Source organism: Balaenoptera borealis (assembly GCF_965194805.1).
Source record: "Balaenoptera borealis genome assembly, chromosome: 1".
Classification (NCBI taxonomy): domain Eukaryota; kingdom Metazoa; phylum Chordata; class Mammalia; order Artiodactyla; family Balaenopteridae; genus Balaenoptera; species Balaenoptera borealis.
The window spans coordinates 62,245,930-62,271,998 of NC_138860.1; the positions used below are offsets into that span (position 1 = coordinate 62,245,930).

The 26,069-nt window shown below is 47.0% G+C and overlaps 2 protein-coding genes across 18 annotated transcripts in view; one reads left to right on the forward strand and one right to left on the reverse strand.

The window, feature by feature from the left end:
* Positions 1 to 16,059, forward strand: part of GPR161 (G protein-coupled receptor 161) — a gene marked incomplete at its 5' end in the record, with an annotated part of 69,813 nt that extends 53,754 nt beyond the window's left edge. For all 8 annotated transcript variants that reach the window (XM_082360802.1, XM_082360806.1, XM_082360799.1 and 5 more), the window contains 3 exons: positions 2,915 to 3,019; positions 6,236 to 6,352; positions 8,347 to 16,059. In XM_082360802.1, coding sequence (XP_082216928.1) covers positions 2,915 to 3,019; positions 6,236 to 6,352; positions 8,347 to 8,612 — 488 coding nt within the window. In that variant the 3' untranslated portion in view covers positions 8,613 to 16,059. The remainder of the gene's footprint in view (positions 1 to 2,914; positions 3,020 to 6,235; positions 6,353 to 8,346) is intronic.
* A 154-nt stretch (positions 16,060 to 16,213) lies between these two features.
* Positions 16,214 to 26,069, reverse strand: part of DCAF6 (DDB1 and CUL4 associated factor 6) — a 166,180-nt gene continuing 156,324 nt past the window's right edge. For all 10 annotated transcript variants that reach the window (XM_082360638.1, XM_082360633.1, XM_082360632.1 and 7 more), the window contains 3 exons: positions 25,485 to 25,573; positions 23,445 to 23,550; positions 16,214 to 16,674 (listed from right to left, as the gene is read on the reverse strand). In XM_082360638.1, the coding sequence (XP_082216764.1) occupies positions 16,610 to 16,674; positions 23,445 to 23,550; positions 25,485 to 25,573 (260 nt within the window). In that variant the 3' untranslated portion in view covers positions 16,214 to 16,609. The remainder of the gene's footprint in view (positions 16,675 to 23,444; positions 23,551 to 25,484; positions 25,574 to 26,069) is intronic.

Sequence of the window (26,069 nt, forward strand, 5' to 3'; positions counted from 1 at the left end):
TCTCCGTTTGCATAGGCATCTGCAAAGTTTTCACCAAAGGATTCAGTACATGGAATTATAAACTTTCCTAACAGTGCTTGTGAGCACAGGTGCAGTGAAGTGGCATTCCACACACACCTGGAGCTTTCCTACTGACTCTGGGATGCCGGGAGTTTTACACGTGCGGTCATGTTGATTTCATACGTAGATTTCAGCCATAATCCATGGATTTTGGTTTTCTCATTCTATTAGCCCCAAACTGAAGAAGTGCAGCAGCTTAGGTTTTCCCTGGGTGCCAGCTGTCACCGGGCCATCACAATACGTTCTGCTGGTGAGGTCTCATCAGCAGATTCCCGTGGGGCTCCCCTAGGAATTGAGATCTCTGGCCTCCCTGGGGTTTGCCAGGCAGGACCACTTCATGGTGGGTAGGTCAACCCTGGAGTGGGCATTGATTCTAGTGCTGAAAGGTGCGCTAAGTGCTTACGTTTGGTCTTGGGAGGCCAGACTACAAATCCAAAGCTGACAGGTGGCTACAGGTGATCGGAGCAAAGAAGGGGCCTTCAGGAGAAAGGGCCACAGGCTTCTCCAGCAACTCTGCCACTTGCCAGCCCAGTTGGGGTGGGCAGCCCAGATAGCAGCCCCACCCAGGCTTCGAGGGAGGCCTGGGCATGGTGGGGGGGCAGCCTCTCCTAATGCTGCACTCGTGTGATGCTTGAAGCTCCTGGAACGGGGCATAGAGCCTTCCCAGCTATCTTCTGCAGAGAAGGACGCTGACTCCCATTTGCTCAGGGGAAATGCCCCACCTCAGGGCCCTTGTGAGGTCTGGGCTGGAGGGAAGGAAGGAGACCCTGGGGCCTTTGAATTTTCCTGCCTTGCTTTACCAAGTTCCCTTCCTGGTGCCACCTAGAGATCTTCTGGTTGCTTCAAAGTGCCAGTGTCACCCCAGAATCGCACTCTGTTCTTTTAGCCTCTCAAAGGCACTCAGGACTCTTCTGGCCACTCCAGGCTTCTGATCTGATCCCTGTGCCTGTCGTTTTGTGCCTTTCTCTTTCTTTCTTTTTAAAAAAGAATGTTGTGAAAGGGGTTGGATTGGGCCCAGCCCAGTAGATGTGTTGTTGTTGCATGTGAAAAAACTCAGGGTAACTGAGTCCACTCTCCAGTGGTAAAACGCTGGATAAACACAGAATAGAGAGTTGCCTCCTGGCTGCCCTGTTGCCACACCTCTTCGCCGAGCCGCATTGGTCTGGCTCCAGTGATTTCTCCCACTGGTAGAGACCAGGACTTGCGCCTGGCTCTCACTGCAGCCTCAGAGACGGTGTCCAGAACCCACTGTGGCCTCAGCCGTCCCGGTTGGCAGTGGATGTTCCCCCAGCAGAAGCCGGGCTTCCAGCTGAGACATAGTCATATTCTGAGGCCAGGACCCTGGAGGTGGGTGATCATGTTCGGGCTCTTCTCTGGCCCCAGACCTCCACACCAACCCCCAGGAGAGGGGGAGGCTCCTTGCACAAGTGCTCTCCCCACAGGTCATGACAGGGAGCTTCTGAGAGTGGCGTGCTCTGACTGCACAGGTCCAGCCCCCGTCATTTCCTCCGTGGCTCTGAAGGAGAAAGGAGAGCATGTGTATCATGTCGCTTTGTCCCCTCAGAAGAATTAGGATGAAGGTACAGGGTGGAGGCGTCCCCTGTCTGTAGGTTTGCTGGGGGGGGGGGGACGCTGGTGGTCCTTTATGGCAGGTCCTTCGTGGCAGGTAGGTAGGTCTTCCTCATGAGATGGGAGGACTCTGACTTTTCTGTGCTTTTTTTTAATTGCTAGGAGTGCCTTTTTTGTTAACTCCATGGTCTTTATGGCCTCCAGCTCTTTTGTTCATGGATTCATTATTTTCTCAGTTTTCTGAGGGCACCCAATTAGAATTCTGTTTGTTTTCTTAAGCTCCCTGCATTGTCTCCGGAGACATCCTTTTTTCTCCCTTCTTTCCTTCCTCCCTTCCTTTTTTATTTCCCCATCTCTGCTAGTGCCTTTCCTTAAGTATCTGGTGATCTCCGCTGTCCCTCACGGTTAGTAAGTCGGCCCAGGAAAGCCGTCGGGAAGCCCTGGGCGGTGCTGGGACTGAGCCGTCTCACGGGGCGCCCAGCTCTTGGTGTCTGCGGGGCTTTTCTCTCTGGCTGGCTGGATTTCCCTGGGGACGGGGTCTCTGGTCTCCTGCCCAGGTTAGGTGAGGCAGTGGGGCGGGGCTCCCACTGGTAACTGTGTAGCCTCTCATTGTTCCCTCGGTTTTTGCCACGTTGCCATGTGCCTGGTGTCGCTAAGGCCAGAGTCCCCCAGTTCACTCTGCCCACTCTCCTGCCAACATGGGGGGCAGGAGCCTGGACCCCGAACTGGGAACAGCAGTGGAGGGGACCCACTGCTTTCCATAGAGACTTTCCATCAAGCCCCACCTGCCTGCAGAGACTCCGGGCCTCCAGTTCCTGAGCTTCTGGGGGCCTCCTTCCAGGCCTCCCCCTCTGCCAGCCTCGGCTCTTTCCTGGGCTAGTTTCACTGCCCACCCCCCCGCCTTCCAACTTACAAACATCTTCTCCATTTGGGGGTTTCGGCCTCTTCAAAAAACATCCCGTTTGGTATTCAGGTAGGATCTCGGGAGTTAAACACCCACCCGTGTTTAACTGGAAGATCTTCTCCCAGGACTGTTCACCTCGTTTTCTCTCCCACCTGCCTTGTCGGGGTTTGACGTTTGTCACGAACGCGTCCCCTCTGGGGGCACCCAGGGAATCCTGTCACAGGCTACCCGGGGTAGGAACAAGGGGCGAAGTGAAGGAAGGGCAGCCAAGAGCTTCGCGTCCTCAGCGCGTGGAGGATGGAGCGGACGGGGGCGGAGGCGAGGCCCCTGGGGACGGGGCGGGCCGTGGATGGTGCGGTCAGTGCCGACCTTGCCTTGCAGACCTGGGCCTGTCCCCACACCTCACGGCGCTCATGGCCGGCGGGCAGCCCCTGGGGAACAGCAGCAGCACGGGGGACACCGGCTTCAGCTGCTCTCAGGACTCAGGTAAGCCCCTCACCTGTCGCGTTGCCCCAGTGCCTGCCGGCTGGGAGCTGGTGGGGAGAGGGACGTCTCCCAGGGTGTGGAGGGGCGAGAGTCAAGGGTCTGGGTGTCCAGTCCCGGCTCTTCAGCATCTCTGTGCCCCAGTTTCCTCCTCTCTGCAGTGGGGATCTCGGCTCCTGTTCTCTCTGCCATGCAGGGTTGTTGTGAGATTCGAATTGAGTGAAAGCCTTTGAAAAGTTAAAGTGCTAAATGATTGTCAGTTGTTACTTGAATTATAATAACCATCGTCCAGTGCAGGCTCCGGAGTCAACCTGCTTGGTTTTCAGTCTCGAACTGACTTTTTTTTTTTTTTAATTTTTTCACACACACACACACACTGTATTTTATTTTTACAAGAGATAAATAGACTGACACGAAGCATTGTACATGGATGACCACAACAAAAGCAACAATGATTGCAATTACCAAACCTGAAACACACTCATACTATGTCATAATATTGACATTCAGTCCAGTAATCCTCCACTGTAACAGCTCCTTTACTTTGCAGTGAAAATTGATTTCTGTATTCTTTGCCTCTGAGTCCTTGTGGGATTTTTTTTTTTTTTAATTCAAACAGAAAGTCACAAAAATTATAATCATCCTCATCAGTTCACTCAGTTCGAATTGACTTTTAAGAGCTGTGTTATCTCAGACAAGCTGCTCAGTCTCTTTCTAAACCTTTGAGTTTGTCCATTTGTGAGCTGGGGCAGCCGTCCCTCTATCGAGGGCAGTTCCGACCAGGTCGGATACCTTGTCACCATCATTAGATGCCCTGCGACCCGCCTATGGGGAACTCGGTCTCCCCAAAGAAACACATCTCCCCCAGCATTCTCCAGACCCTCCCTGTAGCTGCTGCCCAGGGGATGGCGCAGGCCCAGGACTCCTCCCCCCAGCGGCAAGCTCTGTGATGTCACAGTCTGTTGCCGGCCGCTCTGGGGACCCAAGTGCCACACCCCGTGCTTGCCAGCTCATGACTGGATGAGAGGCTCGTGGGCAGAGGCCGTCGGTGTCCCTACGTCATTCATGGAGCTGACGAAGCACCCCGTCCCGGGGCTGCCATCTGTCCACGTCCTGGGCGTGAAGGGAGGGTGCTGATTCCTGGACCTCGACAGCAGGCTGTCTGTGGGCATTTCCCTCCCTGCTCCTCCATCTCCCCTGCCGGGACCTTTGGAAAACTCCTCTCTGCCTTGACCTGTGTTTCTTGGCCTGAGCCTGTGTCACGGAATTCTGGGGGGACCGGCCGTGGGCAGGGACCCAGACCAGGCCTCCTGTCGTGGAGCATTTCCCCAGGGGCAGAACATTCCCTGAGGATGCTCTCCCACTGGCAGCCCGGAGGGTTGAACCACTGGTAACACCCTCCCTTGTAGGCCCGAGTCCCTCCTGTGACTTGAAGGACGGGAGGGTCTCTGTCGCTCCTCAGGCTCTCTCCCTCTTCTCAGACAACCAGCAGGAATCCAGAGGCACAGTGACATTCATTCGTTTAACAGATATTTACTTGCCAAACCCTTGCTTTGAGCAGACACTGCGCTAGGTTCTGGAGATGTAGTGGTAAACTGCCCTCACGGGGCTTTCCGTCTAGTGGGAAAGACGGCCATCCCGTGTGCTTTAAATGGGTGAGTTGTGTGGGATGCGAATTATACCTCAATAATTCTGCTTTTAATAAGGGTTATAAGGGTGATGAGAGCTATGGAAGGGGAAGCCGAGTGCCGTGAGGACACGGAACGGAGTTGTATGTGCCCCCTGTTGGGGGAGAACTTGTCGAGGCGGGGGGAGGGCGGTGTTAGAAAAGCTTCTCTGAGGAAGTGATGTTAAAACCTGAAGAGTGAATAGGAGGTGACCAGGCAAAAAGGAGTAAGGGGACAGTGTCGTAGGCCAGCGGTCCCCAACCTTTTGGGCACCAGGGACCGGTTTCGTGGAAGACAGTTGTTCCACGGACGGGGGAGGGGGGATGGCTCAGGCAGTGATGCCAGCGATGGGGGGGCCGCAGGTGAAGCTTCGCTCGCCCGCCCGCCACTTCCCTCCTGCTGTGCGGCCCGGTTCCTGACAGGCTGCAGCCCGGCACCGATCTGCGGCCCGGGGGTTGGGGACCCCTGTGGTAGGCAGAAGAAAGAGCATGGGCTTTGGGGTCACACAGACCGGGGTGTGAGCTTCAGCCCCGCTGTTTATTAGCTGTGTCCTCACGAGTGATGACTTCCACTGATGAGGCACGTGCTGTGTGCCACGCGATGTGTCACATCTTCACACTTCTCAACTCAGAATCCTCCCAACAACTCGGTGAGGTAGAGAGAATTACGATCCCCATTTCGTAGACGTGGAAGGATGCTGAGGGACCAAATATCCTGCCTGTGATCCTAGATCTGTCCGATTTGGGAAGCTGTGTGCTTAACCACCATGTTGTGAAGTCCGCTAGAGGAACACGCCTTTTCAGGTTGTTCTGCAAAAACAAATGAGGAGCTCCCAGCTTCCCTTTCTTCCTAGTTTCCTGAGCACCAAGGCCTTGAAGGACTGATAGCTGGAGGCTAAGACAGAACAAGACTGGTCCCAACGCCTGCCCCGGTGTGGGGCCCGGGTCCTGCTCAGCCCTCCTGCCCTTCCCCACCCTGGTCCCCCCCCAGCCCCGCCCCGCCTGCCCCGCTCTCTCGTAGGACTTCCTTCCTTTCTGCCTTTTCCCCACTTTTTGGGGGGCATATTTCTCAATCCCTTTTTGGCCCCCAAAGAACTTTACATGTTCGGGTTTGAAATGTTTATTTAGCACAGCATACCTTAACTAGAATGATAGAAATTCAAACTGTAAGAAGAATCACTCTGAACACAAAGCCCCTTTAATAGGGCCCCGTCCTCCGCTCAGCCCGACTGCCCTTCCCCGTTCCAGGTCCGGTGGACTCATCACTTCTGAGTCCACTCGCCGTGGCAGGTACCCCGTCCACCTGGATAGCGCTGCTGTATTTCTGGTGTGTCTGAAGCAGCCACAGTGGCTGGCTGCAAACTCCCTGAAATGGGATGAGAGACAGTGTGTGTCCTGGGCAAATGCTGCAGGGCACTTGGTTGCACCCGATTGTGGGTTTGAATAAATGAAAGGGGAGAGAGGGACGCAAGGGGTGTGAGCGAGGGCGAGAAAGGTGGCGAGAAGGACTTGGTGTTGCCTGTTGTAGGCGCACAATCTGCCCTTGGTTTTAGGAACGGATGTCATGCTGCTCGAAGACTTCACGTCTGATGACAACCCTCCCTCCCACACTTGCCCACCCAAGAGGCGGAGCTCGGTGACGTTCGAAGATGAAGTGGAACAAATCAGAGGTTGGTTTCTGTGACTGATGGCTTCAGGGAAACAGGGGAAAGGAGAGGATCTTAGGAAAGTTCCTTGGCTCAGCCTGCTCCCATCCGCAGCACACCAGGGCTCCCACCTTTGCCCAGCCCCGTGTTGCTCCGACCCTGCCGGTCTCACTTGAGTCCTTAGGCTTCCAGCTCTCGGAGCAAGCAGCGTCTAAGGCTGGGCAAGCAGTGGCCTACGTAGACAGACACACACAATTCCCATCTCCTCCCTCAGGAAGTTGCCCGACTGGATACAACAGTTTCTGAGCCCTCCGTGGTTTCTTTCCTTTCTGGATGATGTGTGGTTATGAATCTGAACCTGCCCTCTTTGAGCCTCAGCTTCCTCATGTGGGAAATGGATGTAATTGCCCAATGAGTGCGCCGACTTCACCGGAGGCAAAGGCCGCCGTCTTGATTGGCCTGTTGCCTCTGAAGCTGATGGGGGCGCGGGGATCCCGTGAGAGGAATGAGTTCTGCTATAATCCAGTCCCTATGTTTTTCTGCTCCAGTTGTTCTGAATTCAACCCTCAGCACTCTCGGTGCCTCTGGAAACTGGGGTCTAGTTTCCCACCCAGATATGCTGATTAGAAGAGTGACAAAGGAGCCATCCAGGCTGCCCACAGATGGAAGAATCTCTTTTCTTCTGAATCCCACCCGGTGGTGAGGACAGCCACCGACATGGCCAGACGTGGGTGTGGTGGAAGGGTCCGGGGACTTTAAGATATAAATTCTTCAGAAATGCTGAGTACCAAAATAAATATGGGCCGGCTCAGAGTTTTAGGTTCATAATTTGTCCTATCTCTTCTACCACCCCCTCCCTGATTCCAGATGAATGGAGGGGTGGTCATGGATGTCAAGGAGGCAGATATCAACTCGTCTGCTTTACGGGCAAAGTGGATTCGAGAACGGAGCTGGGATTAGCAGCTTCATGGGCTTTATAATATGTTACTCCTGTGTTAAAAAAATGGATTGAAGCCCTCTGCAATCCACCCAGCCCGCATAGGGCCAAGCCTGCCCCATCCGGCCTACGTGTTGGGGGGTGGCAGTTCCAAAGGCGCCTTCTCTGCACGCAGGGCAGGGAGCAGGCACGTGTGTAAGACCATGTCAGTCCCCCCGGGAGCGAGTGGCAGGGCAGAGGTCCTCCCCTCTTTCCCTCCTGGAGCGTGGGGTGGAAGTTGCCTACTCCAGACAACGTGAGGTCTAGGGGATACGCCGTTCCTCCCAAAATGTCAGGAGAGAAACCGGCAGTGAGGTTAATAGTCATAAGGCCCTGGATGTGAAATTGAAGGGTCCCCTCGCTCCCTCCCTCCCTCCCTCCCTCCCTCCCTCCTTCCCTCCTTCCCTCCTTCCCTCCCTACTTCCCTCCTTCCCTCCCTCCTTCCCTCCTTCCCTCCGTCCCTCCCTCCCTCCTGTGCACTTTAGGCGTCAGGGGTCCTAATCCTGGGGGAAGGGGCACCCGAACCTTTAATGTCCTTCCTGTCCTGAGGTTCTCCATGGCTTTGGGGAATCTCTGAGCGAGGGTGGAGAGGACGGAGACCACACTCAGGTTTGTGGAAGTTTAGAGCCAAAGCTATTACACACTCCGGGGAGCTGAAAGACCAGAGAACTCTTTCAAAATGTAAAAATTTGAATGTCATGAATAGAAAGTGTTTATCAAGCCTTTTCTATGAGCCAGACCTAGGCTAAAGCACCTTAGGAAGAGCTGTCTAATTATCACGGGAACCCGATGACATAAGGGGTGTGCCATGATCTTTTCTTTACAGATGAGGAAACTGACATTAGATTAAATTACTTCTGAGATTTCCCCGATAGTAAGTAGGGGAGTCAAGGATTGTCACCTTATGGACTGTGACTCCAGAACCCACACCCTTAACCTCGGTGTGCTTTCCCTCCCAGGGGCAGCGAAGCAAGAGCAGGTCTATCCCGGGATAGCCATGGTCCTGGTCCCTCGCTAACCTTTTTTCTGCCTTCTCTCTCAGAAGCTGCCAAGAACCCTATTCTTCACGTGAAAGCCGAAGTGCACAAGTCCTTGGACAGTTACGCAGCCAGCTTGGCCAAAGCCATAGAGGCTGAAGCCAAAGTCAACTTATTTGGGGAGGAGGCTTTGCCTGGGGTCTTGCTCGCAGCGCGGACCGTCCCCGGGGTTGGCTTTGGGAGCCGCCGAGGCAGCAGAACTCTCGCGAGTCAGAGGCTGCAGCTGCAGAGCATCGAAGAGGGGAACGTTTTAGCCGCGGAGCAGACGTGAGGGTGGATGCCCGTTACCATCTGTGCCGGGGGCCCGGGAGCAACATCTGGTGTGCAGCCATCAGAAAAAAACACTGAAAACAATGTCTGTAAGTGACTTCCGTGTCTCTGTGAGACCACACGTGGGTTCCTTGAGGTCCCAGCCATGGGACCAGAGGCATCTAGAGCACAAAGCAGAGCCGACGGAGGTGTGGCTGAGACTTTGTGGGAGGTGGGAAGGAGCCGTAGAGGGGAACTAGAGACCACGGCTTAGAAGGAGACCGCCGCGTGGGTCACTTCCTCCTCTGCACAACCGGTGCCCTGCGGGTCCAGCCACGCACTGTCCCGGAGGCCTCAGGAGGCGAGCCCTTCCCAGTGCACTTCGGAGGATGGCGCTTCTTCTGCGTGGTTCATGTGGACCCTGTGGGGCCGTCAGTTTGACACTAAATGGTCCCCAGAGGAGAGCCCAGGAGCCGAGCTCCCCAGATCCAGGCGCTGCGCCCTGGGGTCCTGGTTATGACCTCGCCTCCGGTGGCGCCACCTGCTGGTGCTAGTAGGGACAGCTCGCGGGCCGCTGGACGGACGCAACAGGCCTGGGGCTGCTGTGGCTGAGGACGGGGCCACCTCCCTCGTGACTGAGTCTTTGCTATTTCATAAGAAGGGAGAAACCACTGTAAAAGACGGGAGGAAGGAGCAGATACCAGATGTTTCATTTCTAGAATTAAAAAAAACAAAAAAATCCATTTGGTTAGGATAAAACCACGATCTTACTGAGCCTGAACGGGCCATGGGGGCCAAGCGCTGCTGGGGACTAGAGATACTGTTATCGTTGGAGGGAATCCCCTTCACCTAGGAAAACCTCATGGACTAGACTCTGCTTGTGATGTTTGATGGACTGTTTCCATTAGCTGGCCTCCAGGGAATACTCCCGTAGGCAGCAGCTACTGTTTCCCCACCCTGAGCAGTGTAAGACGAGACAGACTTGAAGAAACGCTGGACCTGGCGTCAGCAACCTGTGTGCCGGCCCGGCTCCGCCGTACCTTCCTCATGTCATTGGGACTCCCTGTCACCTCTAGGCCATCTGGAAAATAAGATAAGGGGGTGAGGAGGTGGATTGAATGGTGGCCAGGATCATTTCTAACTCTGATCTTTGATGTTCTCTGAATTTGTAAGTTAGAAAAAAAAAAAAAGTGACCCATGGACCAACATTTGCACAGCTTTTGAGTGTGGCTTCTAATGGGCATGTGAAGCACTGCAAGCCCGGGTACGTGGGCTGATCCGATGTGTCTAGAGCACAGCTCTGACGGGATGCCAGCCGGCAAGACACATAAATGGGGGCAGAGGGCACCTCCTCAGAGGCGGAAGTGGGCCACGCATTGTGACTTGTATGTCAGAGCTCTCTCCCTTGGAGCTGGGATGGCAGTTGAATGTGTGGGCTTGGAGCGGTGGCTGTGGTGACTTGAAGCAGCTGTGCCTGCCCTTCAGCTTGGGTGATTAGGTCAGCCAAGTGCAGGCCTTTCCCCGCCTTCGGAATTCCTGGTGGTCAGCGGAGGGTAGATTCTGAGGAGATCTGCCTGCGTCTGCTATGAGGCAGCCATCCCAGAAAGTGAATCACTTTTGTGGTGTTCCGTTGGGGTCTAGCTAGCTCTCAGTGAGGCAGTGTCTCTTTGCTGTGTGGCAGAGACCCAGTGGTTGGCTGGTCCCCTGGTCTGCAGTTTACAGAAGACTTCCTGAGACCTGGGGGCTGCTACCTTCACGGCGATCAAACTCATCAGCAACTCCTGTAGGTCAGCTGGGTGCCAGCCACTGGTCTGCATTCTGGATGGGAGTGGGAAGGGGCAGAGGGTGGTTTCACCCTTGGGTTCTGCTGATGAGATGTGCAGATCAGTCAGGCTCTGCTGTCACTACTGGGTGGCATTCCTAAACCTGAGGGCATTGTATGTTTTCTGCATGTATTTTTTTTCCTAGCACTTGTCCTTGTCTAGTTTCTAAAGGGACCATACTCCTGAGCTTCTAGTATGCACCAAGGTGGAACAGGGCAGGGACCTTTTACCTCTTGGTTGGAATAGCCCAGCCACACCTCCCCCACCCCTTAGGGCATTTTGAGTGCCGCAAAGTGACTTGCAACCCAGGGGCTGGAGAGTGCTTCCCCTGGACTGTACTTAGCTGGGCTCTAGGGAGAGAGTCCTGAGACCCGCCCCCCCCCCAAGTCCTCACTGGCTGATCCCAGACTAGCTCACATACACACTAGGATTTAATCTAAGCCAATCTAGCATTACTGCACTTCCTGAAAGCATTCTGTGCGTTTCTTCTTTTCTACTGAGGTCCATTTATTTATTCATCTACCAGACACTGCACATCCAGCGTGTGCAAGGCACCAAGCTAGGCTCTGTGAGTAGTAGCACTAAAGCGTTTTCACTCTAATATAGGGAGAGACCTGGGAGAGACTGAGGCTAATAAATTGCAAAGTCAATGAATGATTATAGAAAGAACTGTGGGCTCCAGAGGGAGGTGAACATTTCCAATTAGAAGGAGTCAGGGGTAGCACCATGTAGGAGGTGACTGTCTGAGCCAAGCCTTGGAGGGTGTCTGGCAGCTAGAACCATATTTTGCATATTCATGAATTCAAATGTTCCTTGATTCAGCCTGAGCGAGAGAAAGGAGAGCAAAAGGAGGTGGATGGGGAGAGGGCGAGGACATAATCCCCACACACTCTGAGGTTGCTGAGAGCATTTCTGAGGACCCCTGTCCTTAGTGCGGAAGGTCAGAACCCCAACTGCCCCCGCTGGACCCAGGCCCGTTAGCTTTACGGCAGCCTGAGGCCTTCCTGAGGTGCCCACGTGGACAGTGGCAGGTGGGACACTTGGCCACTTGTTCACGTAAAAACCTCAGTCCTGCATCTTCTGGTTTTGACAGGACCACGTTTAGGACTGTTGCCCATCTCTGCTTCTTTCGTAGAGATTGCCACTTGACTGGGTCCCCCCCACCCCGTACTATACCCCAGATACCAGGTTTGGGGGCTGGTGTGACCCAGAAGGCACTGGAGTCCCACGCCACCGAGCACACAGCTCAATCCCTAGCCTTTTCCCAGGCCAGACGCACCAAGACTGGAGTTCAGGGCCTTCGACACTAGGTGGCAGCAGTGTGGCTGTGATGCCGCTGGCAGTTTCCCACCGGGAAGAGCTAGGGATAAAGCTGAAGGCTTGTTTGCTTCTGGCTTAGAGCACTTACTCTGAGCTCCTGGTCTCCACTGCAGTCCTTGGCCTTTAAAGGACCACCCAGCTAGCTTGCTTACAAGTGTGACCCCATTCAGGGTTGCAGGCACTGCCAGTGCTCAGCTGTGTGATCTTAAGCAAATCACTGCTGGAGAAATGGGGTCGAGGAATGTAAGACAAGGGCCATCTGGTGCTAATGTTCTTTGATTCTCATTTAAGGAGCTGCTGTGTAGTCTCTGAGTGACCGGCGAGACTTAAGTGTTTGCAATAGGCCAAGGTAGTTTGGGGTGGACAGGAGAGGGAGGAAAAGTGCTTTGATACAGTGAGAGACTTTACTGGCCTGTTCAGATTTAACTAGATGAGTATTTTTTCTATCCTGATGGTTGGTCCCTGAAATACTTGCAGATTAGAGACAGGTCTACGGATGGACCACAGGATATACTCACGACAAGGGTTCCGCCTTGAGCCCCAGCCATCTCCCGTCTGGAAGGAACTGTGGAGGTGACGTGGCTACAAAAGGATGAGGCAGGGAAGTAGCACATAATGAGTGCCTGACCTGTTAAGACATTTGAGTGCCTGTCATGTGCTAGGCATTAGTTGGGCACTTCCAAATGCTTTATCTCACTGCAGATATGATAGAGTGGGGATAGTGCAGGGTTCGGATTCCACACTGCCGCTTGTTAGTAAGGTGTCCTTGGGCCAATTACTCAATCTTTCTGTATTGCAGTTTTCTCACCTATAAAATGAACTTTGTATTCTGTTTCTCTGTGGGGACACAGAATCCAGGGGGGCCTCTGATTATGTGGATTAGAGCATCCAGCACAGTACCTGGGGCATAGCTGATGCTGAACCACTGCTGTTTCTTCTTCACTCTGCAGGTGGGTGTATTCTTCTTGTTTTACAGGGCTCTCGGTGACAAGAAGTGAGAATCTTAAAAAGATAACTGTTATCCTAGATAAGAGGTGTTGAAGGTTGCTGCCGTAGGAATCGTCACATCTGCTGTACAGCATGAAGGGATGTGGTGAGAAAGGAGAAGACGATAGAGAGGAGGGGGTAAAGGCTAAGTGGCACTTGGGATTCAGGAGATCTGAAGGAGCGAAACTGAGCTTTTCTGTTAATGGCTATCGAAGATGGTAGAGCCCCAGGCTGGTGTGGCATCTGGAATCAAAGCACAAGCTCAGCTTTGAGTAAGGGGTGCTCTCCCTGAGATGTGACCTGGAGTCTCAGGGCCGCCCCATCCTGCAGTGTCAGTGAATGCTTGGCCTTGGCTCTTGGGTTCAGACTCTCTGACTCTCCGAGCCCCTGAGGGAAGAGGCAGCGCAGGGGCAGGAGTCCATGCTGCCACCCACAGTGTACACAGAACCCCAGGTGAATTCCGTGGGAGAGTGAAGGGAAATCACATTTTTCACCCTGAAGCAAAGGAAAACGGCTGTGAACACAGTCGTGTGTGACTACAAGAGGGGGCAGAGCCGGACCGTCCTTCTGGGTTGGGGAGGGGAACACACAGAATCCAAGGAGGCCTAGGGAGGTGAAGGGAATTGTCCAGGGTCTCAAAGGGGATTAAGCCAGGGTCGGGGCTGAAACGCCAGGTCTTGGCCATGTGACTGAGAGAAGGAAAGAGCCAGCTTTGCAGCTCGAGGAGGATGAGGGATAGTTAACAGTCATCATTATTAGAAGGCCAGTAGGGCTTTACTGGGTAGGTAGGACTATTGTAAACCAAGGAGTCTGGGAGCCTGGAATATCTGCTTGCCAGACCTATAAAAAACTGCAGGCCTAAGGTGACTGGATTCACTGGAAAGAATTCAAAGCACGAACTCATCTGCGTAAGGTTACCAGGAGCACAGTTCTGCTGTTATCTTTAGGAGAACAAAGTACGCAAAGCCGTGTTCATTTCCCTCAGAAAGCATTTTCCTGAGCAGTATTAACAGCTTAAGAATTAAAAGCCACTTCTGTTTTTCCTTTTGACACCACCATTTTGAAGTATCACTGATCATTGGTGAGTCTGACCCTCCCAAAGGAAAGGACAGTCCTAGGGAGGATCACAGGCCCGGGCAGGCGCCGCCACACTGAGGGTGCAGGGGAGAGAGCCTGTCTGGCTGGAACTAGGTCAGTCAGTCCGTGATGTGGACATGCTTAAGGGACAGAGCCCTATGCTGTGTTCTGATAATGGACCCCTGGATGCAAAGGTGGTTAAAAACAAACCTTCAAGATAAAGACAAGCTGATCCTAAAATACAGTTCACTTGAAGTTTTTGGATGCTTATTTTTAAGATTAAAAAATGCTTAGGATTATTATAAACCAGTATTTATCAAAAAAGTAAAAGTATACTTAGTTTTGTTTACCTGATTAAGTATCTGGTTTTTGGTCTGTGTATAGCTGTGCAAATTGTGAACTTGTGCTTGAGCTTGTGGACTGTGGACTTTCTTGGGTGGGTGTCTCCCCCTTTACCCCCCACCCCTGTTTTCCACAGACATGTCTCTGTCTCCAGCCTCCCTTCCCATGGGCTAAAAAGAGGAAGGAGACCGAGCAGGAAGGGGCCAACTGTTGCACGGTCCATACCACAGTCACCTGGGTACATCTATCCATGTGTCTTTCATAAATTCCCGCAAGACAGTTAGTGACCTGGAAGTGACCAAGAAAGAGACAGCAGACAAACACTGTTAACCCAAAGTTCTAAAGGAGGTTTAATGAATAGCAGTGCTGTCTCTCGGTATGTCCATCCCATAACCAAAGTCAAAGGGCGGGTAGTAGATTATCAGAGACTCGGAACAGCCTCAAGGCACAGAGCCCACCACCTTTATCTGACCCTATAGCTGCCACCACTAAAGCCGCATTCCTTTTCTAAGTGGGTAAGTGAGCCCCGGGGTCCAGTGTCTCCACTGCAACAAACACTGGATCATGGAAGCAGCCAGGACTCATGAACTCTGCCTCTGTAGAATGTCTTCTCTCCTAGCTGCCTCCTTGACTGCTTGTCTGGCCTGCCCTGCTCCTTTGTAACGTACACCACCGAAACTACAAAATCGCTAAAAGTAGGGGGCCTGATTCCTTGGACAAATACCACTTTGTAATGTTTGGGTTTAAAAAAAACAAAAACAGTTTTAGAGCAGTTTTAGGTTCTCAGCAAAACTGAGCAAAAAGTTCAGAATCCCCCCACTCCCACCTGCCCAGCCTCCTCCACTATCAACATCCTGCGCCAGAGTGAACAAACGCCACTGATTTTCTCCTGCTGCTCTTCCGGCCAGAGTCACCCTTGACCCCACTGAGTGCTCCAGTCTGGGCTGTTGGTTTTCCAGCACTTCTCTATAGCATAATCCCTCTTACTATCATATAATGTAGTGTCATATTATGCGCCGCAAGTAGTCTTTTCAGTTATTCTGTAAACCCTTCAACCTCTCATGGGGTCCTAACACAGCCCCTGGGACATAGGTGGTGCAAATATGACTACCTCTATCTGAGGGAGGAGGAAACAGAAGCCCAAGGAAGTCACGTGGCTTGAGCAGATCACGTAACTATTTGGGTACCAGAAACTGAGACCTGGCACTTTTTGGAAATCATGCATTTGCCCTGTTTGGCTAAACTTCTAACTCACTCCTTTCTTCCCCTTTGACCATTTAGCATATTCCTAATATGGAGACATATGCGTCCTGCCCAGGCTAAGAGCTAGATGTTGAAGTCCAACTGAAGTTACCGAGCCAACTAGAGTTATTTTTTCCTCTATCCAGAAAGCCAACCTGTCTTCTCTCAGCAGCAGGTGTCCTTGGGCTTGCAGCCATCTTCCGGGGAGGAGCCGTCCCTGGTCCCCACACGGGAGAGGGATGCTTTGCCTGGCCACACCTGTGAGTCTATTCATGGCCCAACCAGAGTGAGCAGCATGACAGTTCAGGAGACAGGAGAGAGGATGACTGAAGGATTACGCCTGCAGGAGCAGCTTCAAGGCGTAACCTGTAAGACACAGACCGGGGTGTAGATGGCTTAAGTCGAGTGAAGGTGGGCACCAGAGAGGAGGAAGACCAGGAATTAGAAGACTGGGTGGTCGGCACTTTCAGCTGAAATCTAGAAGTTGGAGAAAGGAAGGCCAGAAGCCAGAGCTCTCAGAACTGCCTTGTGCTGATATGGTGTGTGAGTATCCATGATGCTCTGGGATTGCTCATAGCCTAACCCCTGTACTCAGGTAATGAGGGACCACTAATCATGAGAGATGATGATTGAGTGGGGGTGGAGATAAAGTACTTTGGAAGGAGAAATGAAAAAAAACTCTGCTATGTGATTCTGTCACACACAAGTCAAAACAGAAAAGGTTATTTAATCTAGAAAAGAACAGAGAAAGACAATCTTATGTTACAAGAAAAGATTTGGAAAACGTGGGTCAAGGTAGCAAGGCATTAAATAAATAGTCAAATTCAGGATATCTTAAAACAACCAACTTCTTTAATTAGAAAGCAACAAACATGCAAATGGCAAGTGTAGAAATTTATTTGAACATTTTCACTATAATGAAAATTACTCTTCAACACTGATCCAAGCTCCCACATTTGAAGGTTAGGGAAAATATTGCACTTTGCATTTTCTAGCACTCCTCATACATGGCAAAAAGTTTTTAAAACATTTCGCTAGTTTTGTTTTACACACACTCCCAAATTCATGCACACAATCATTCCAAACCAATGTTAGGTTATCCCCCCAAAAGGGAAAAACTCCAAAAAACCACAACCTTAAAATTGCACTAAAGCTCTGTAAAGAAAAAAATATAATAAATGTCTTATACAAATTTCAGAACACCTAAGTGCTTGCCAATAAGAGTTGATTATTCCTCATCCTCGTTTTCATTCTCCTGACCAGAGCCTTCTGATCTGTCGCTCTCCAGCCGGTCTGGAAAACACAGATATGAGACAAAAAGAAATACCTTTATTATTACAATTAAAATAATTTTCAATGCCTTTTATTTAAAACTGATGAAAATGTATATAATTCAGAACATCATCCTGTAAAAAGCAGTTCACAGCTGTGCGTAGAAAAGTTATTTTTGCCTCTAGAGACAAAGAGTAAAGGAAACACAGCACTCTCAACTTGGAATATTCATGTAATTCCAAAGATATAAAAAGTACAAAGAAAAAACCCTAAGGATCTTCATCTACTGTGGTCTACTGCAGTGACTGCAGACTGTGTTCCTGGGCGTCTGGGAGCCCTAGGAGGAGTATCAGGTGTCACCAAGGGGCGTGAGAGGCAAGCTGTGCGGGAGAATTTGGTGATCGTTCTTGAGGATCTGTGTATTTGTTTATAAAAGTATTTCTTAAATATCTGCTATGTTCCAGGATACAATGGTGACCAAAACAGGCACAGTCTCTGTCCTCAAGGAGCTTATCTAGACTGAACACTCAAGGGAGTGTACAATTACAACCCGGCGAGTGAGCACGGCACGTCCTCTCAGGTTCCATGATTTACACTTGCTGTTCCTCTGCTTGGGACACCTTCACCCAGTTCTTCAGCTATAATGGTTCTGCTTACTCATCTCGATACAACTATGATTCCCTGTGTGAAACTTTCCCCAGACTTTTTCAAATACCCAACCTGCAGAATTATGAACTCCTTCCTTCACATTCCAGAATATTTTATATGTATCGTATAATAATTACAGTAATAGTCTGTTTGCCTATCTTCTTACAGACTAGACTGTGAGCTCCTGGGAGGGTAGCAGTTATTTCTTTTATGTCCTAAGGGTCTAGTACAAGAGGTTCAATGAAGGTTTATCAAATAAATGAACATAAGTTTTGCTAAGATAAAATATATTACATTAGGGTATGTAAAGAAGGCAATAGTACCGAATAACTACCACCACTAGGATGGAACCCTTTCTATCACAGAAAGATTTCTCCAGGGTAAGCTGGGGAAAAAAAGGGTTAGACACAGGGGAAACAGTTCAGTCCCACTGTCAACACCAAGAGAAAACTGAATCCTGAGATTATCTACAGAGGCTTAAACACTCCCATTGGATTCTAAGTCAACAACACCAGTATACAGAAGGGATTGTATGTTTAATTGTCCAAGTGAATTAGATTAAATCCCCTCTATGCCAACTCCATTTCAGTGTCAAACTAATGAGATAATGTATGTGTGTATGATTTGTAACCTGAATTATACAAATTTTAGTTATTATTATATAATAAGTGTTCAATACACATTTGTGAAATAAATGAACAAAATAAGATGATGATAGACCTTCACAGGTCACTAAGGAATCTAAACGCAGTGGAAGACTTTCTGATCAATAAAAGGCTACCTAAGGGATGTTAGTATAAAAGAGATTACACTATTTTTATTGTGTGATATACTTTCATGAGAGAAAAAAACATGAAGCTGCTATTCTGCTTAACTAGAGTATCATGAATAGGATACAACTGACTATATTCAACAAGCCTGTTCTGTCATATTAGTGGAGCATGAGGAAACTCTATCAGCCTATTTCAAAATGTGCAGGGTGACCCAAATTCTTTTTGGTTGCCACACTTACGAATGAAGATGCGGAAATGGAGGGTAAGGAGGAAATGTCACAGCCTTCAAATCAAGGAGTTTACAGCAGACATTAGAATTCTGCAGAGTCCAAAGCAAGCGATAACAAGTCGAGTGAGGCCCCACCGAGTCTCTTATATAGGTCACACAGTAACTGACAGTGGCTTGTGGAATGAGGAAGAGGGCAGAACAGTTGTTCGTTTCTCAAATCCTTCTCACTTAACTGCTGCCGAGTCATGTCTCTCAGAATATAAACCCAATTTCTAAGAATAAATTAAATGAAATCTTTTCGTCCACAAAGTGCTACCAAGGTAGTAAAACTGCAAAGCACTTCAACACTTTCACAAATCTCTGGTTGGCAATTACAGACCCCGGAGATCTGAGAACACTGTGTTCTTTTAAATGAAAACTAGAAATAATCACTTCTATATCCACTGTTTTCAAAAGTTGACAACAACAAATTGCTACTGTAAATAAGGTTTACATTTGTGGAAAGGTTCCTGTAATTCTCTGTTAGAAATATTTCTTCAAGAAATTATTTTTGATCGGAAAAGATAAGATATGAAGAGAGATTAAGTTTGCTGGGGGTGTGGGGAGGGGACAAGGGAGATATGAAAAAAATACCCCAAGGAAACCTGTGTTCCAACAAAACAGAGTCAATACAAGACTCATCATTAGCTACAGATTTGATACTAGAAGTTCATTCATTCGTTCACCCATTCATTCACGAAACACTATTACATGCTAGGCACTGTTCTAGAAGCTAGCTATCCAGCTGTGAATAAGACAAACTAGGTCTCTGGTCTTAATGAGCTCACGTTCTAGAGGAGAAAAACAGAAAATAAGAAATGTATTTTTCTCCTTTAATCTGTGTAACAAGACAAAAATAAAGAAATGAAGTTAGAATAAGTACTTGATGAAATGGGCAATGACCAGAGAGTGACTGAATGAGAAGGAGGGTGTGAGAAGGCACGTGAAACAACTTCACACTGGGCGACTAGGGAAGACTTTTCTAAGGAGGTAACACTGGAGCTGAGCCTTCAATTGTATGTTCAATTATTAGTGAAGTTGGGGGACGAAGTTGCCTAAAAGGCAGAGGAAACAGCCAGTGAAAAGGTCCTAAATATGCTAACAAGCTTGATGAATCTGAGGAGGAGGAAAGTAGCCATTTATGGCTGACATGTAGTGGGCGAGGAGAAAACTGGAATGTATCGACTCAGTGGCTGGCAGGTCTAGGTCATGCAGATCAGCGTATGAAGTCTGGGTTTTATTTTAAGAGCAGCTGGGGAGTCCCTGAGAATTTTAAGCAAGGGTGACATAACCTAATGTATATTTTTAAAAAGTGGGTCAGCAAACTATCACCCCTGGGCAGATCCTCCCACAGCCTATTTCTGTAAATAAAGTTTTATTAAAGCAGAGCCATGCCCTTGATCTACATATTATCTATGGCTGCTTTTGCACCACAATGTCAGAAATGAGTAGCTGCAACAGAAACCACATGGCCCACAAAGCCTATTTACTATCTGGCCGTTTAAAGAAAAAGTTTACTGACCCACGTTTTATTTTTATTTTTGGCTGTGTTGGGTCTTCGTTGCTGTGTGCGGGCTTTCTGTAGTTGCGGTGAGCGGGTTTCTCATTGCGGTGGCTTCTTGTTGCGGAGCACGGGCTCTAGGCTTGCGGGCTTTGGTAGCTGCAGCACGTGGGCTCAGCAGTTGCAGCGTGTGGGCTCCAGGGCATGTGGGCTTCAGTAGTTGTGGCTTGCAGGCTCTAGAGCGCAGGCTCAGTAGTTGTGGCACACAGGCTTAGTTGCTCCGCGGCATGTGGGATCTTCCCGGACCAGGGCTCGAACTCATGTCCCCTGCACTGGCAGGCAGATTCTTAACCACTGCGCCACCAGGGAAGTCCCTGACCCATGTTTTAAAAAGCTCCTTCTGTGCTGTGGAAATCAGATTGTATGAAGGCGAGAGCAGAAGCAGGGAGACCAAGGTAGATGAATATGGATTATATTCTGGAGTAAAGCTACCATAATTGATGGAGTGAATCTGTGTGTGACTGGGTGAGTGCCTGTGAGCTCAATATGATGTTATGCTCTATAGATGCATCGTGGAGAACACTATGGCTATCTAGATGTACACGTGCCAAGGTCCAGAGGTATGAAGGGATGCTTCAGGGTTTTATAAATCATGTTAACATATTTGGACTCTATCCTAAGAGCATGAGGAGGCACAGGAGAATTTTAAGGAGGGGAGTAAATTGATCAGATTCTAACATATTTTAGAAAAGATTAGAATGGTTCACACACCATCTCTCCAAAGCCTGTCAAAACTTCTAGGAATCTCAGAACTGCCTTTATCTCTCAAGAAGTTGCCTAGACTAAAAGTTTTTAGTACAGCATTCATGAGAATAATTTTGGTTGCTTTTTTAAAATGCAGAAGCTCAAACCCTATTCAGATGAAATGAATGAGAATCTTTAATGGATAGGAACCAGGTATTTGTAGTTTTTAAAAGGGGATTTAAAGTGCACTCTTCATTAAAAATCACAGCTTAAGCAGGAAGGAGCTGATTTCCCAGGAAGCCTTGTGGAGTAATGGAAAGGCTGAAGTATTCTGTGGCTAGATGGTGCTTCCATGATCAAAGTCTATTACTAACTCTCCTTGAATACACAGACATTATTGTACTTGGAATACAGGACAATGAAGAGAAGGAGAGGAAAGGAGTAGTTGACTCATCAAATAACTAGACATCTTAAGGATAAAAGCAGCAGAAATACAAACTCTTGGGTACCTTTTTCTATCTAGTCTTTTACCTAAGAGAAACAAGAGGGTGAGTTAAGTTGACTAAACCTTGATTGCTGACAAAAAGTACAAGAAAGGGAACCTTTATATTATAAAACATCTAATTCTAAAATCAAAGAAGGATGGTAATAACTATTAGTTAACAAACCATTGACACATTAGCACCTATTTAAAATAGATTCTTGGACTTCCCTGGTGGTGCAGTGATTACGAATCCGCCTGCCAATGCAGGGGACACGGGTTTAAGCCCTGGTCCGGGAAGATCCCACATGCCGAGGAGCAACTAAGCCTGTGCGCCACAACTACTGAGCCTGCACTCTATAGAGTCTGCAAGCCACAACTACTGAGCCCGTGTGCTGCAACTACTGAAGCCCACACGCCTAGAGCTCATGCTCTGCAACAAAGAGAAGCCACCACAATGAGAAGCCCGCGCACTGCAATGAAGACCCAATGCAGCCCCAAATAAATAAATAAATAGATTTATTAGAAAAAATAAAATAGATTCTTGCACAAATGAAAGGAGAATTAGTTTCCTATAGGAAAACTCAGGAAGAACCATTCACCAAATGAACTCTTCATAAGAACAAGCAAATTTTAGTTGTCATAATCAGCAAATGTTTTTCTTGTTCTATAAAATGCTGCCTCCTCAAATCTGAAATCCAAGTGAATTTTAAAGGTTACTGACTGTTATTGAAGAAAACAGATCAAAAGATGTTACAGTGATTAGAAGTACTACAATAATATTTTATTGGACTACAAACATTTTCTGTTTACATTTTAGGTTTATTTTTTGTTTTGACTATTTGAAATTTTCACTCTTTCCTTGTAATAGTTAATATTTACAATTTGAGGGTTATTTTCTCTCCAGCTCTTTTAATTACAGACATAAGGGGCTTCTTTCAATTCTTCAGATGTACTACAGTCTCTCTCCTCCAGGACTTAGACAAATGCTACATACTGTTTATTTTGCCTGGAATACTTAGCTCTCCCTTCCCCACTCCCTGAGAAAGTGATACATAATCTACTGCTTATATAGACCTGAAGGTCTGAAATGGAAGTTATCCTAATAAAGAGTGAGGATGGGAGGGGACATCATGATTATAAAGATCTCTGAGGTGGGAAAGAGTTTGATGTACCCCAAAATTCAGAGAGGGCCAGAGTGGACAGAGTGGATAGAGAAGGAAAGAATGCACTAGAAAAGCAGTTTGAGATCAGGTCATCCAGAGGACTGCATGTCTTATTCATGACTTGAATGTGTTCCCGAAAGTGAAATTTGTAGGTAAAAGGGGAGTAAGTGCTTGGAAGCTAGTTTCAAATTCAGGCTTTACCATTTATCAGTTATGTGACCTGGGGTGAGTTATTACAAATAATCTACTTTGTAAAGGGTTGGAGCTAACTGAGGATAAATTTGTGAAATGACTGGTATATTGCCTGATACATTACAGGTATTCCATAAATGGTGGTGGTTGTTATTATTAAATAATACCCAACATATGAAGAAATTTGTGATATCAGTGAAGAGTGAGTGATAAACACTTTGTTTATAATGGATACTGGATATTTTCTACTGTTATGAACACAGGTTATTCCATTCCTTCTTGAATATTAGTTGTAATATACACAATTTTGTATCTGTGGCACTGAACCTCACAGTTTATCATCTAAAACAAAAAAATACTGAAAAAAACATACTGAGCTATCTGTTTCAACCTCTGTAGTAACACGTTACATTTATTTTTGTCTGGGCTGTGACTGATTTTGACCAAACCTACCATTAAAGGGTACTTACTATACCGTATCTTAAGGTTTATGGTATGATCTTCCACTCTGAGAAGAAAAGCACAGCTGATAAAAGTTTTCAAGTGACTTCATCTTTTCACTTTGACACTTTTCAATAAAGTTGGCTCATGGGGATATAAATTACTGTACTAAGATCAAGAATTCATAGAACTCCTCGTTCAAAAGTTAAGCTGCCTTCCATGCACCTGTTCCCTCTGAGAGGACTTAATGTCAGCAAGAAATAAACTTCTCTTGTGTTAAAAAAAAAAAAAAGTTAAGCTGCCTTGATTTTGTAATTTAAGGAAATTTTTACTTTACATTTTACTTTACTTTTTACTTCACTTCACTTCACTTTATTGGCTGTGCCGCATGGCACGCGGGATCTTAGTTCCCCAACCAATCGAACCCATGCCCCCTGCAGTGGAAGCTCGGAGTCCTAACCAATGGACCACTAGGGAAGTCCCTTTTTTTAAAAAATAAATCCCTTTAAAGTAGATCTTAAATAATAATGTTTTTCAAATATAATAATGATTTTAATAGTACACTGACAGTTCTTACCAGCTCGAATATGATTCAGTGAAGCCAACATCCTCAACATGAAAGAGGCTGGAACTGTAATGGTATTTCTAGTCTCTTCCAGCATGAGTTCATTTCGAGTTATAACCTATGAGGCAAGTTCAATAACCATGTCAAAGATCACAGGGTAACTGTACCTTTTCCTTAGAGATTAGGAGAACAGTAAAAAATTAGCAGGAATTATTTCATTCTTCATATATATCTATATATGTCTGTATTTCCACCTTAAGGCTTCTCAGTGCCAAATAATTACTTTAACTTGCATTCGACAGAGTAAGATCAGAGAACACTACTCTTTCAACTGGCAGAAAGACAAAGGTCAAACCTTGAGGCTACTTAAAACATTCAAGAATTCAATTTATTTTTACTTATAATTTGTTTTCCAGAGCAGTCTACTTTGTGTCTGCTTATTATTTTCCCATCTAGTAGAACTGATACTTTTAGTGACAGAGTAGTGTTAAATTATTATCCCTGGGTCACTTGGGTCCCTCAAGAAAAATGTTACCTCGACTGAAGCAAAGTAATCTTGAAAAATAAACGTTTGGATAAGAGTTACCAATGAATTGTGTCTTAAGTACCAAGAATTGGACTAAATGAACATCCATGAACACCTAGGGAGCTAATGTATAATCACAGGCAAAGGAAAAAAGAAAGAGGAAAAGCAAAGGTCATGGCAAAGGAAAAACAGGAAGAAAGAAAGGAAAGCATGAGAGGAAGGAAAAGATGCTAACCTGATCAGCAGTCCCCCAGTGATATTACAATATTTTTTCAACTCATCAGGGTGCCCGACAGGGCCCTTTACAACCACACCCCAACCTAGCTTTTTAGTCCAACTGAGCTGCTTTCATATGTGTCCTCTAGGTTTCAGCACAATGGTGGTTCATTTACCTTACAGTAACTTGAAACACGCTGATCCTTCTGTCTTAAATGTTCCTTTGATCCTTGTATGCCTAGTAAACTCAGTCCAATTCTTATTTCCTCTGTGAAGACCTTCCCATCCCATCTATTCCATTTGCGAGCACAGCTGTTCCTTTCTACGGGCTTCCAAAGCACTATGTGTACATCTCTGACACTGAGCACACTATATTCTAGCTGTTGATATGTCTCTTTTTTCCACTAGTCTTTAAGTTCTGAAGGAAGGGTTTATCTTTTTAAATTCAGCACTGTGCCTGACATACACCAAGTGTTTTATATATGTCTATTAAATGAGTAAAAGTATACGTGGGAATTTCACTGTGAACTGTCAGCCTTGGTCTAGAGAACTAGTTTTCCAACTCATTAATATTTTTAGCAATGAACTCTTATTTTATTGTTTTAAGAGGGGATAGTATCAACCTTAGTTGCACTCCCCTCCTCACAGAAGTTCAACAATTAGTTAGTAGCTGATTAATGCAATGGATCCTTATTTTCATAAGAAATCTTATATGGAAACCCAAAAATGAAAACCCTGGTTGCAGTTGGGAAAGAAATGCCCAGAGTTTAGCTTTCGTAACATCCATCTTCCTGCTTCCAATCCTGTAAAAAACCTAGAGCTTCAGAGAACTCAGTTTGAAAACTAGTGATGTAACAGTAGCTTCAGAAGCTGAGGAAATCTTAAAATATAATCATAAAGGAAAAGAGTCTCCAATTGTTTGTTCTGCTACCTATTTGGCTATGATTATGGAGAACAGCTATAGTAAAACTATTTTCTTAAAAGGACATAGTGGTTTTTTTTTAATGATTCTTCATTGCAATAAGCACAAAGAGTCAACCTATTTTTCTTAAACTACAATATACTATATCTGTTACTACCAATAATCAATATTCTACTTATCCAAATAATATTCCAATTTTTACCTCTCTAGTATTGTGGGCATGTTTTATTTTTCACTTTTCTTTTTCTTAAAATTTGACCTCATTAAATGAATTAACTTGTTTTATGTTACCAACTAATAAAAAAATGAGCTGCTTTGATTCTTCTTAAAACAGCAGTTCAGGAACAAAGTGAAATATGTTCTATAATAAGTATAATAAAAATCTTACTTCATCAGCAAGTTTTCGGTTAAAAATCCTTGACTCTTCTAGTGGTGACCAGATCTTTATGTCATAATCTATGCCAGACGAGGCTAGAACTAGAAATAAAATGTTCACATTAATATAAAGCTTAGAAATATGCCATTCATGTAAATTTATAATGTATATATGCATGTATGTGTATGTTCAGCAAAATTGAGTTAGAATGGAAATTGTACTGATACATTTAATTGTTAACTGAGAATATTATTTTGAAGATTTCCTAAAAGTTACTCTAGAACACAATTTTAAGACCATCTTGAAATCACTCAAATTTTTTTCTTATTTACTGCTCTTTTATGAGAAACACGGGCAATTTCAAATGGAAGGCAAGAACAAGCCAATGCTCCTTTGTTCTGGTAAATTAATTCAGACATGTGAAGACTAAAAGGCTTGGAGGTTCAATTTGGTTAAGTAGTGAAAAGTTCAATCAGCCAAACCTCTTACAGCTGATAAAACTTAGAAGCACTCTTAGGAGTAGAAACTCTTTAACCTTTTTCCCCATATTTTCTGCCAAAAGCAGGTTATAAGTGTTTTTTGTTTTAAACCCCAAAT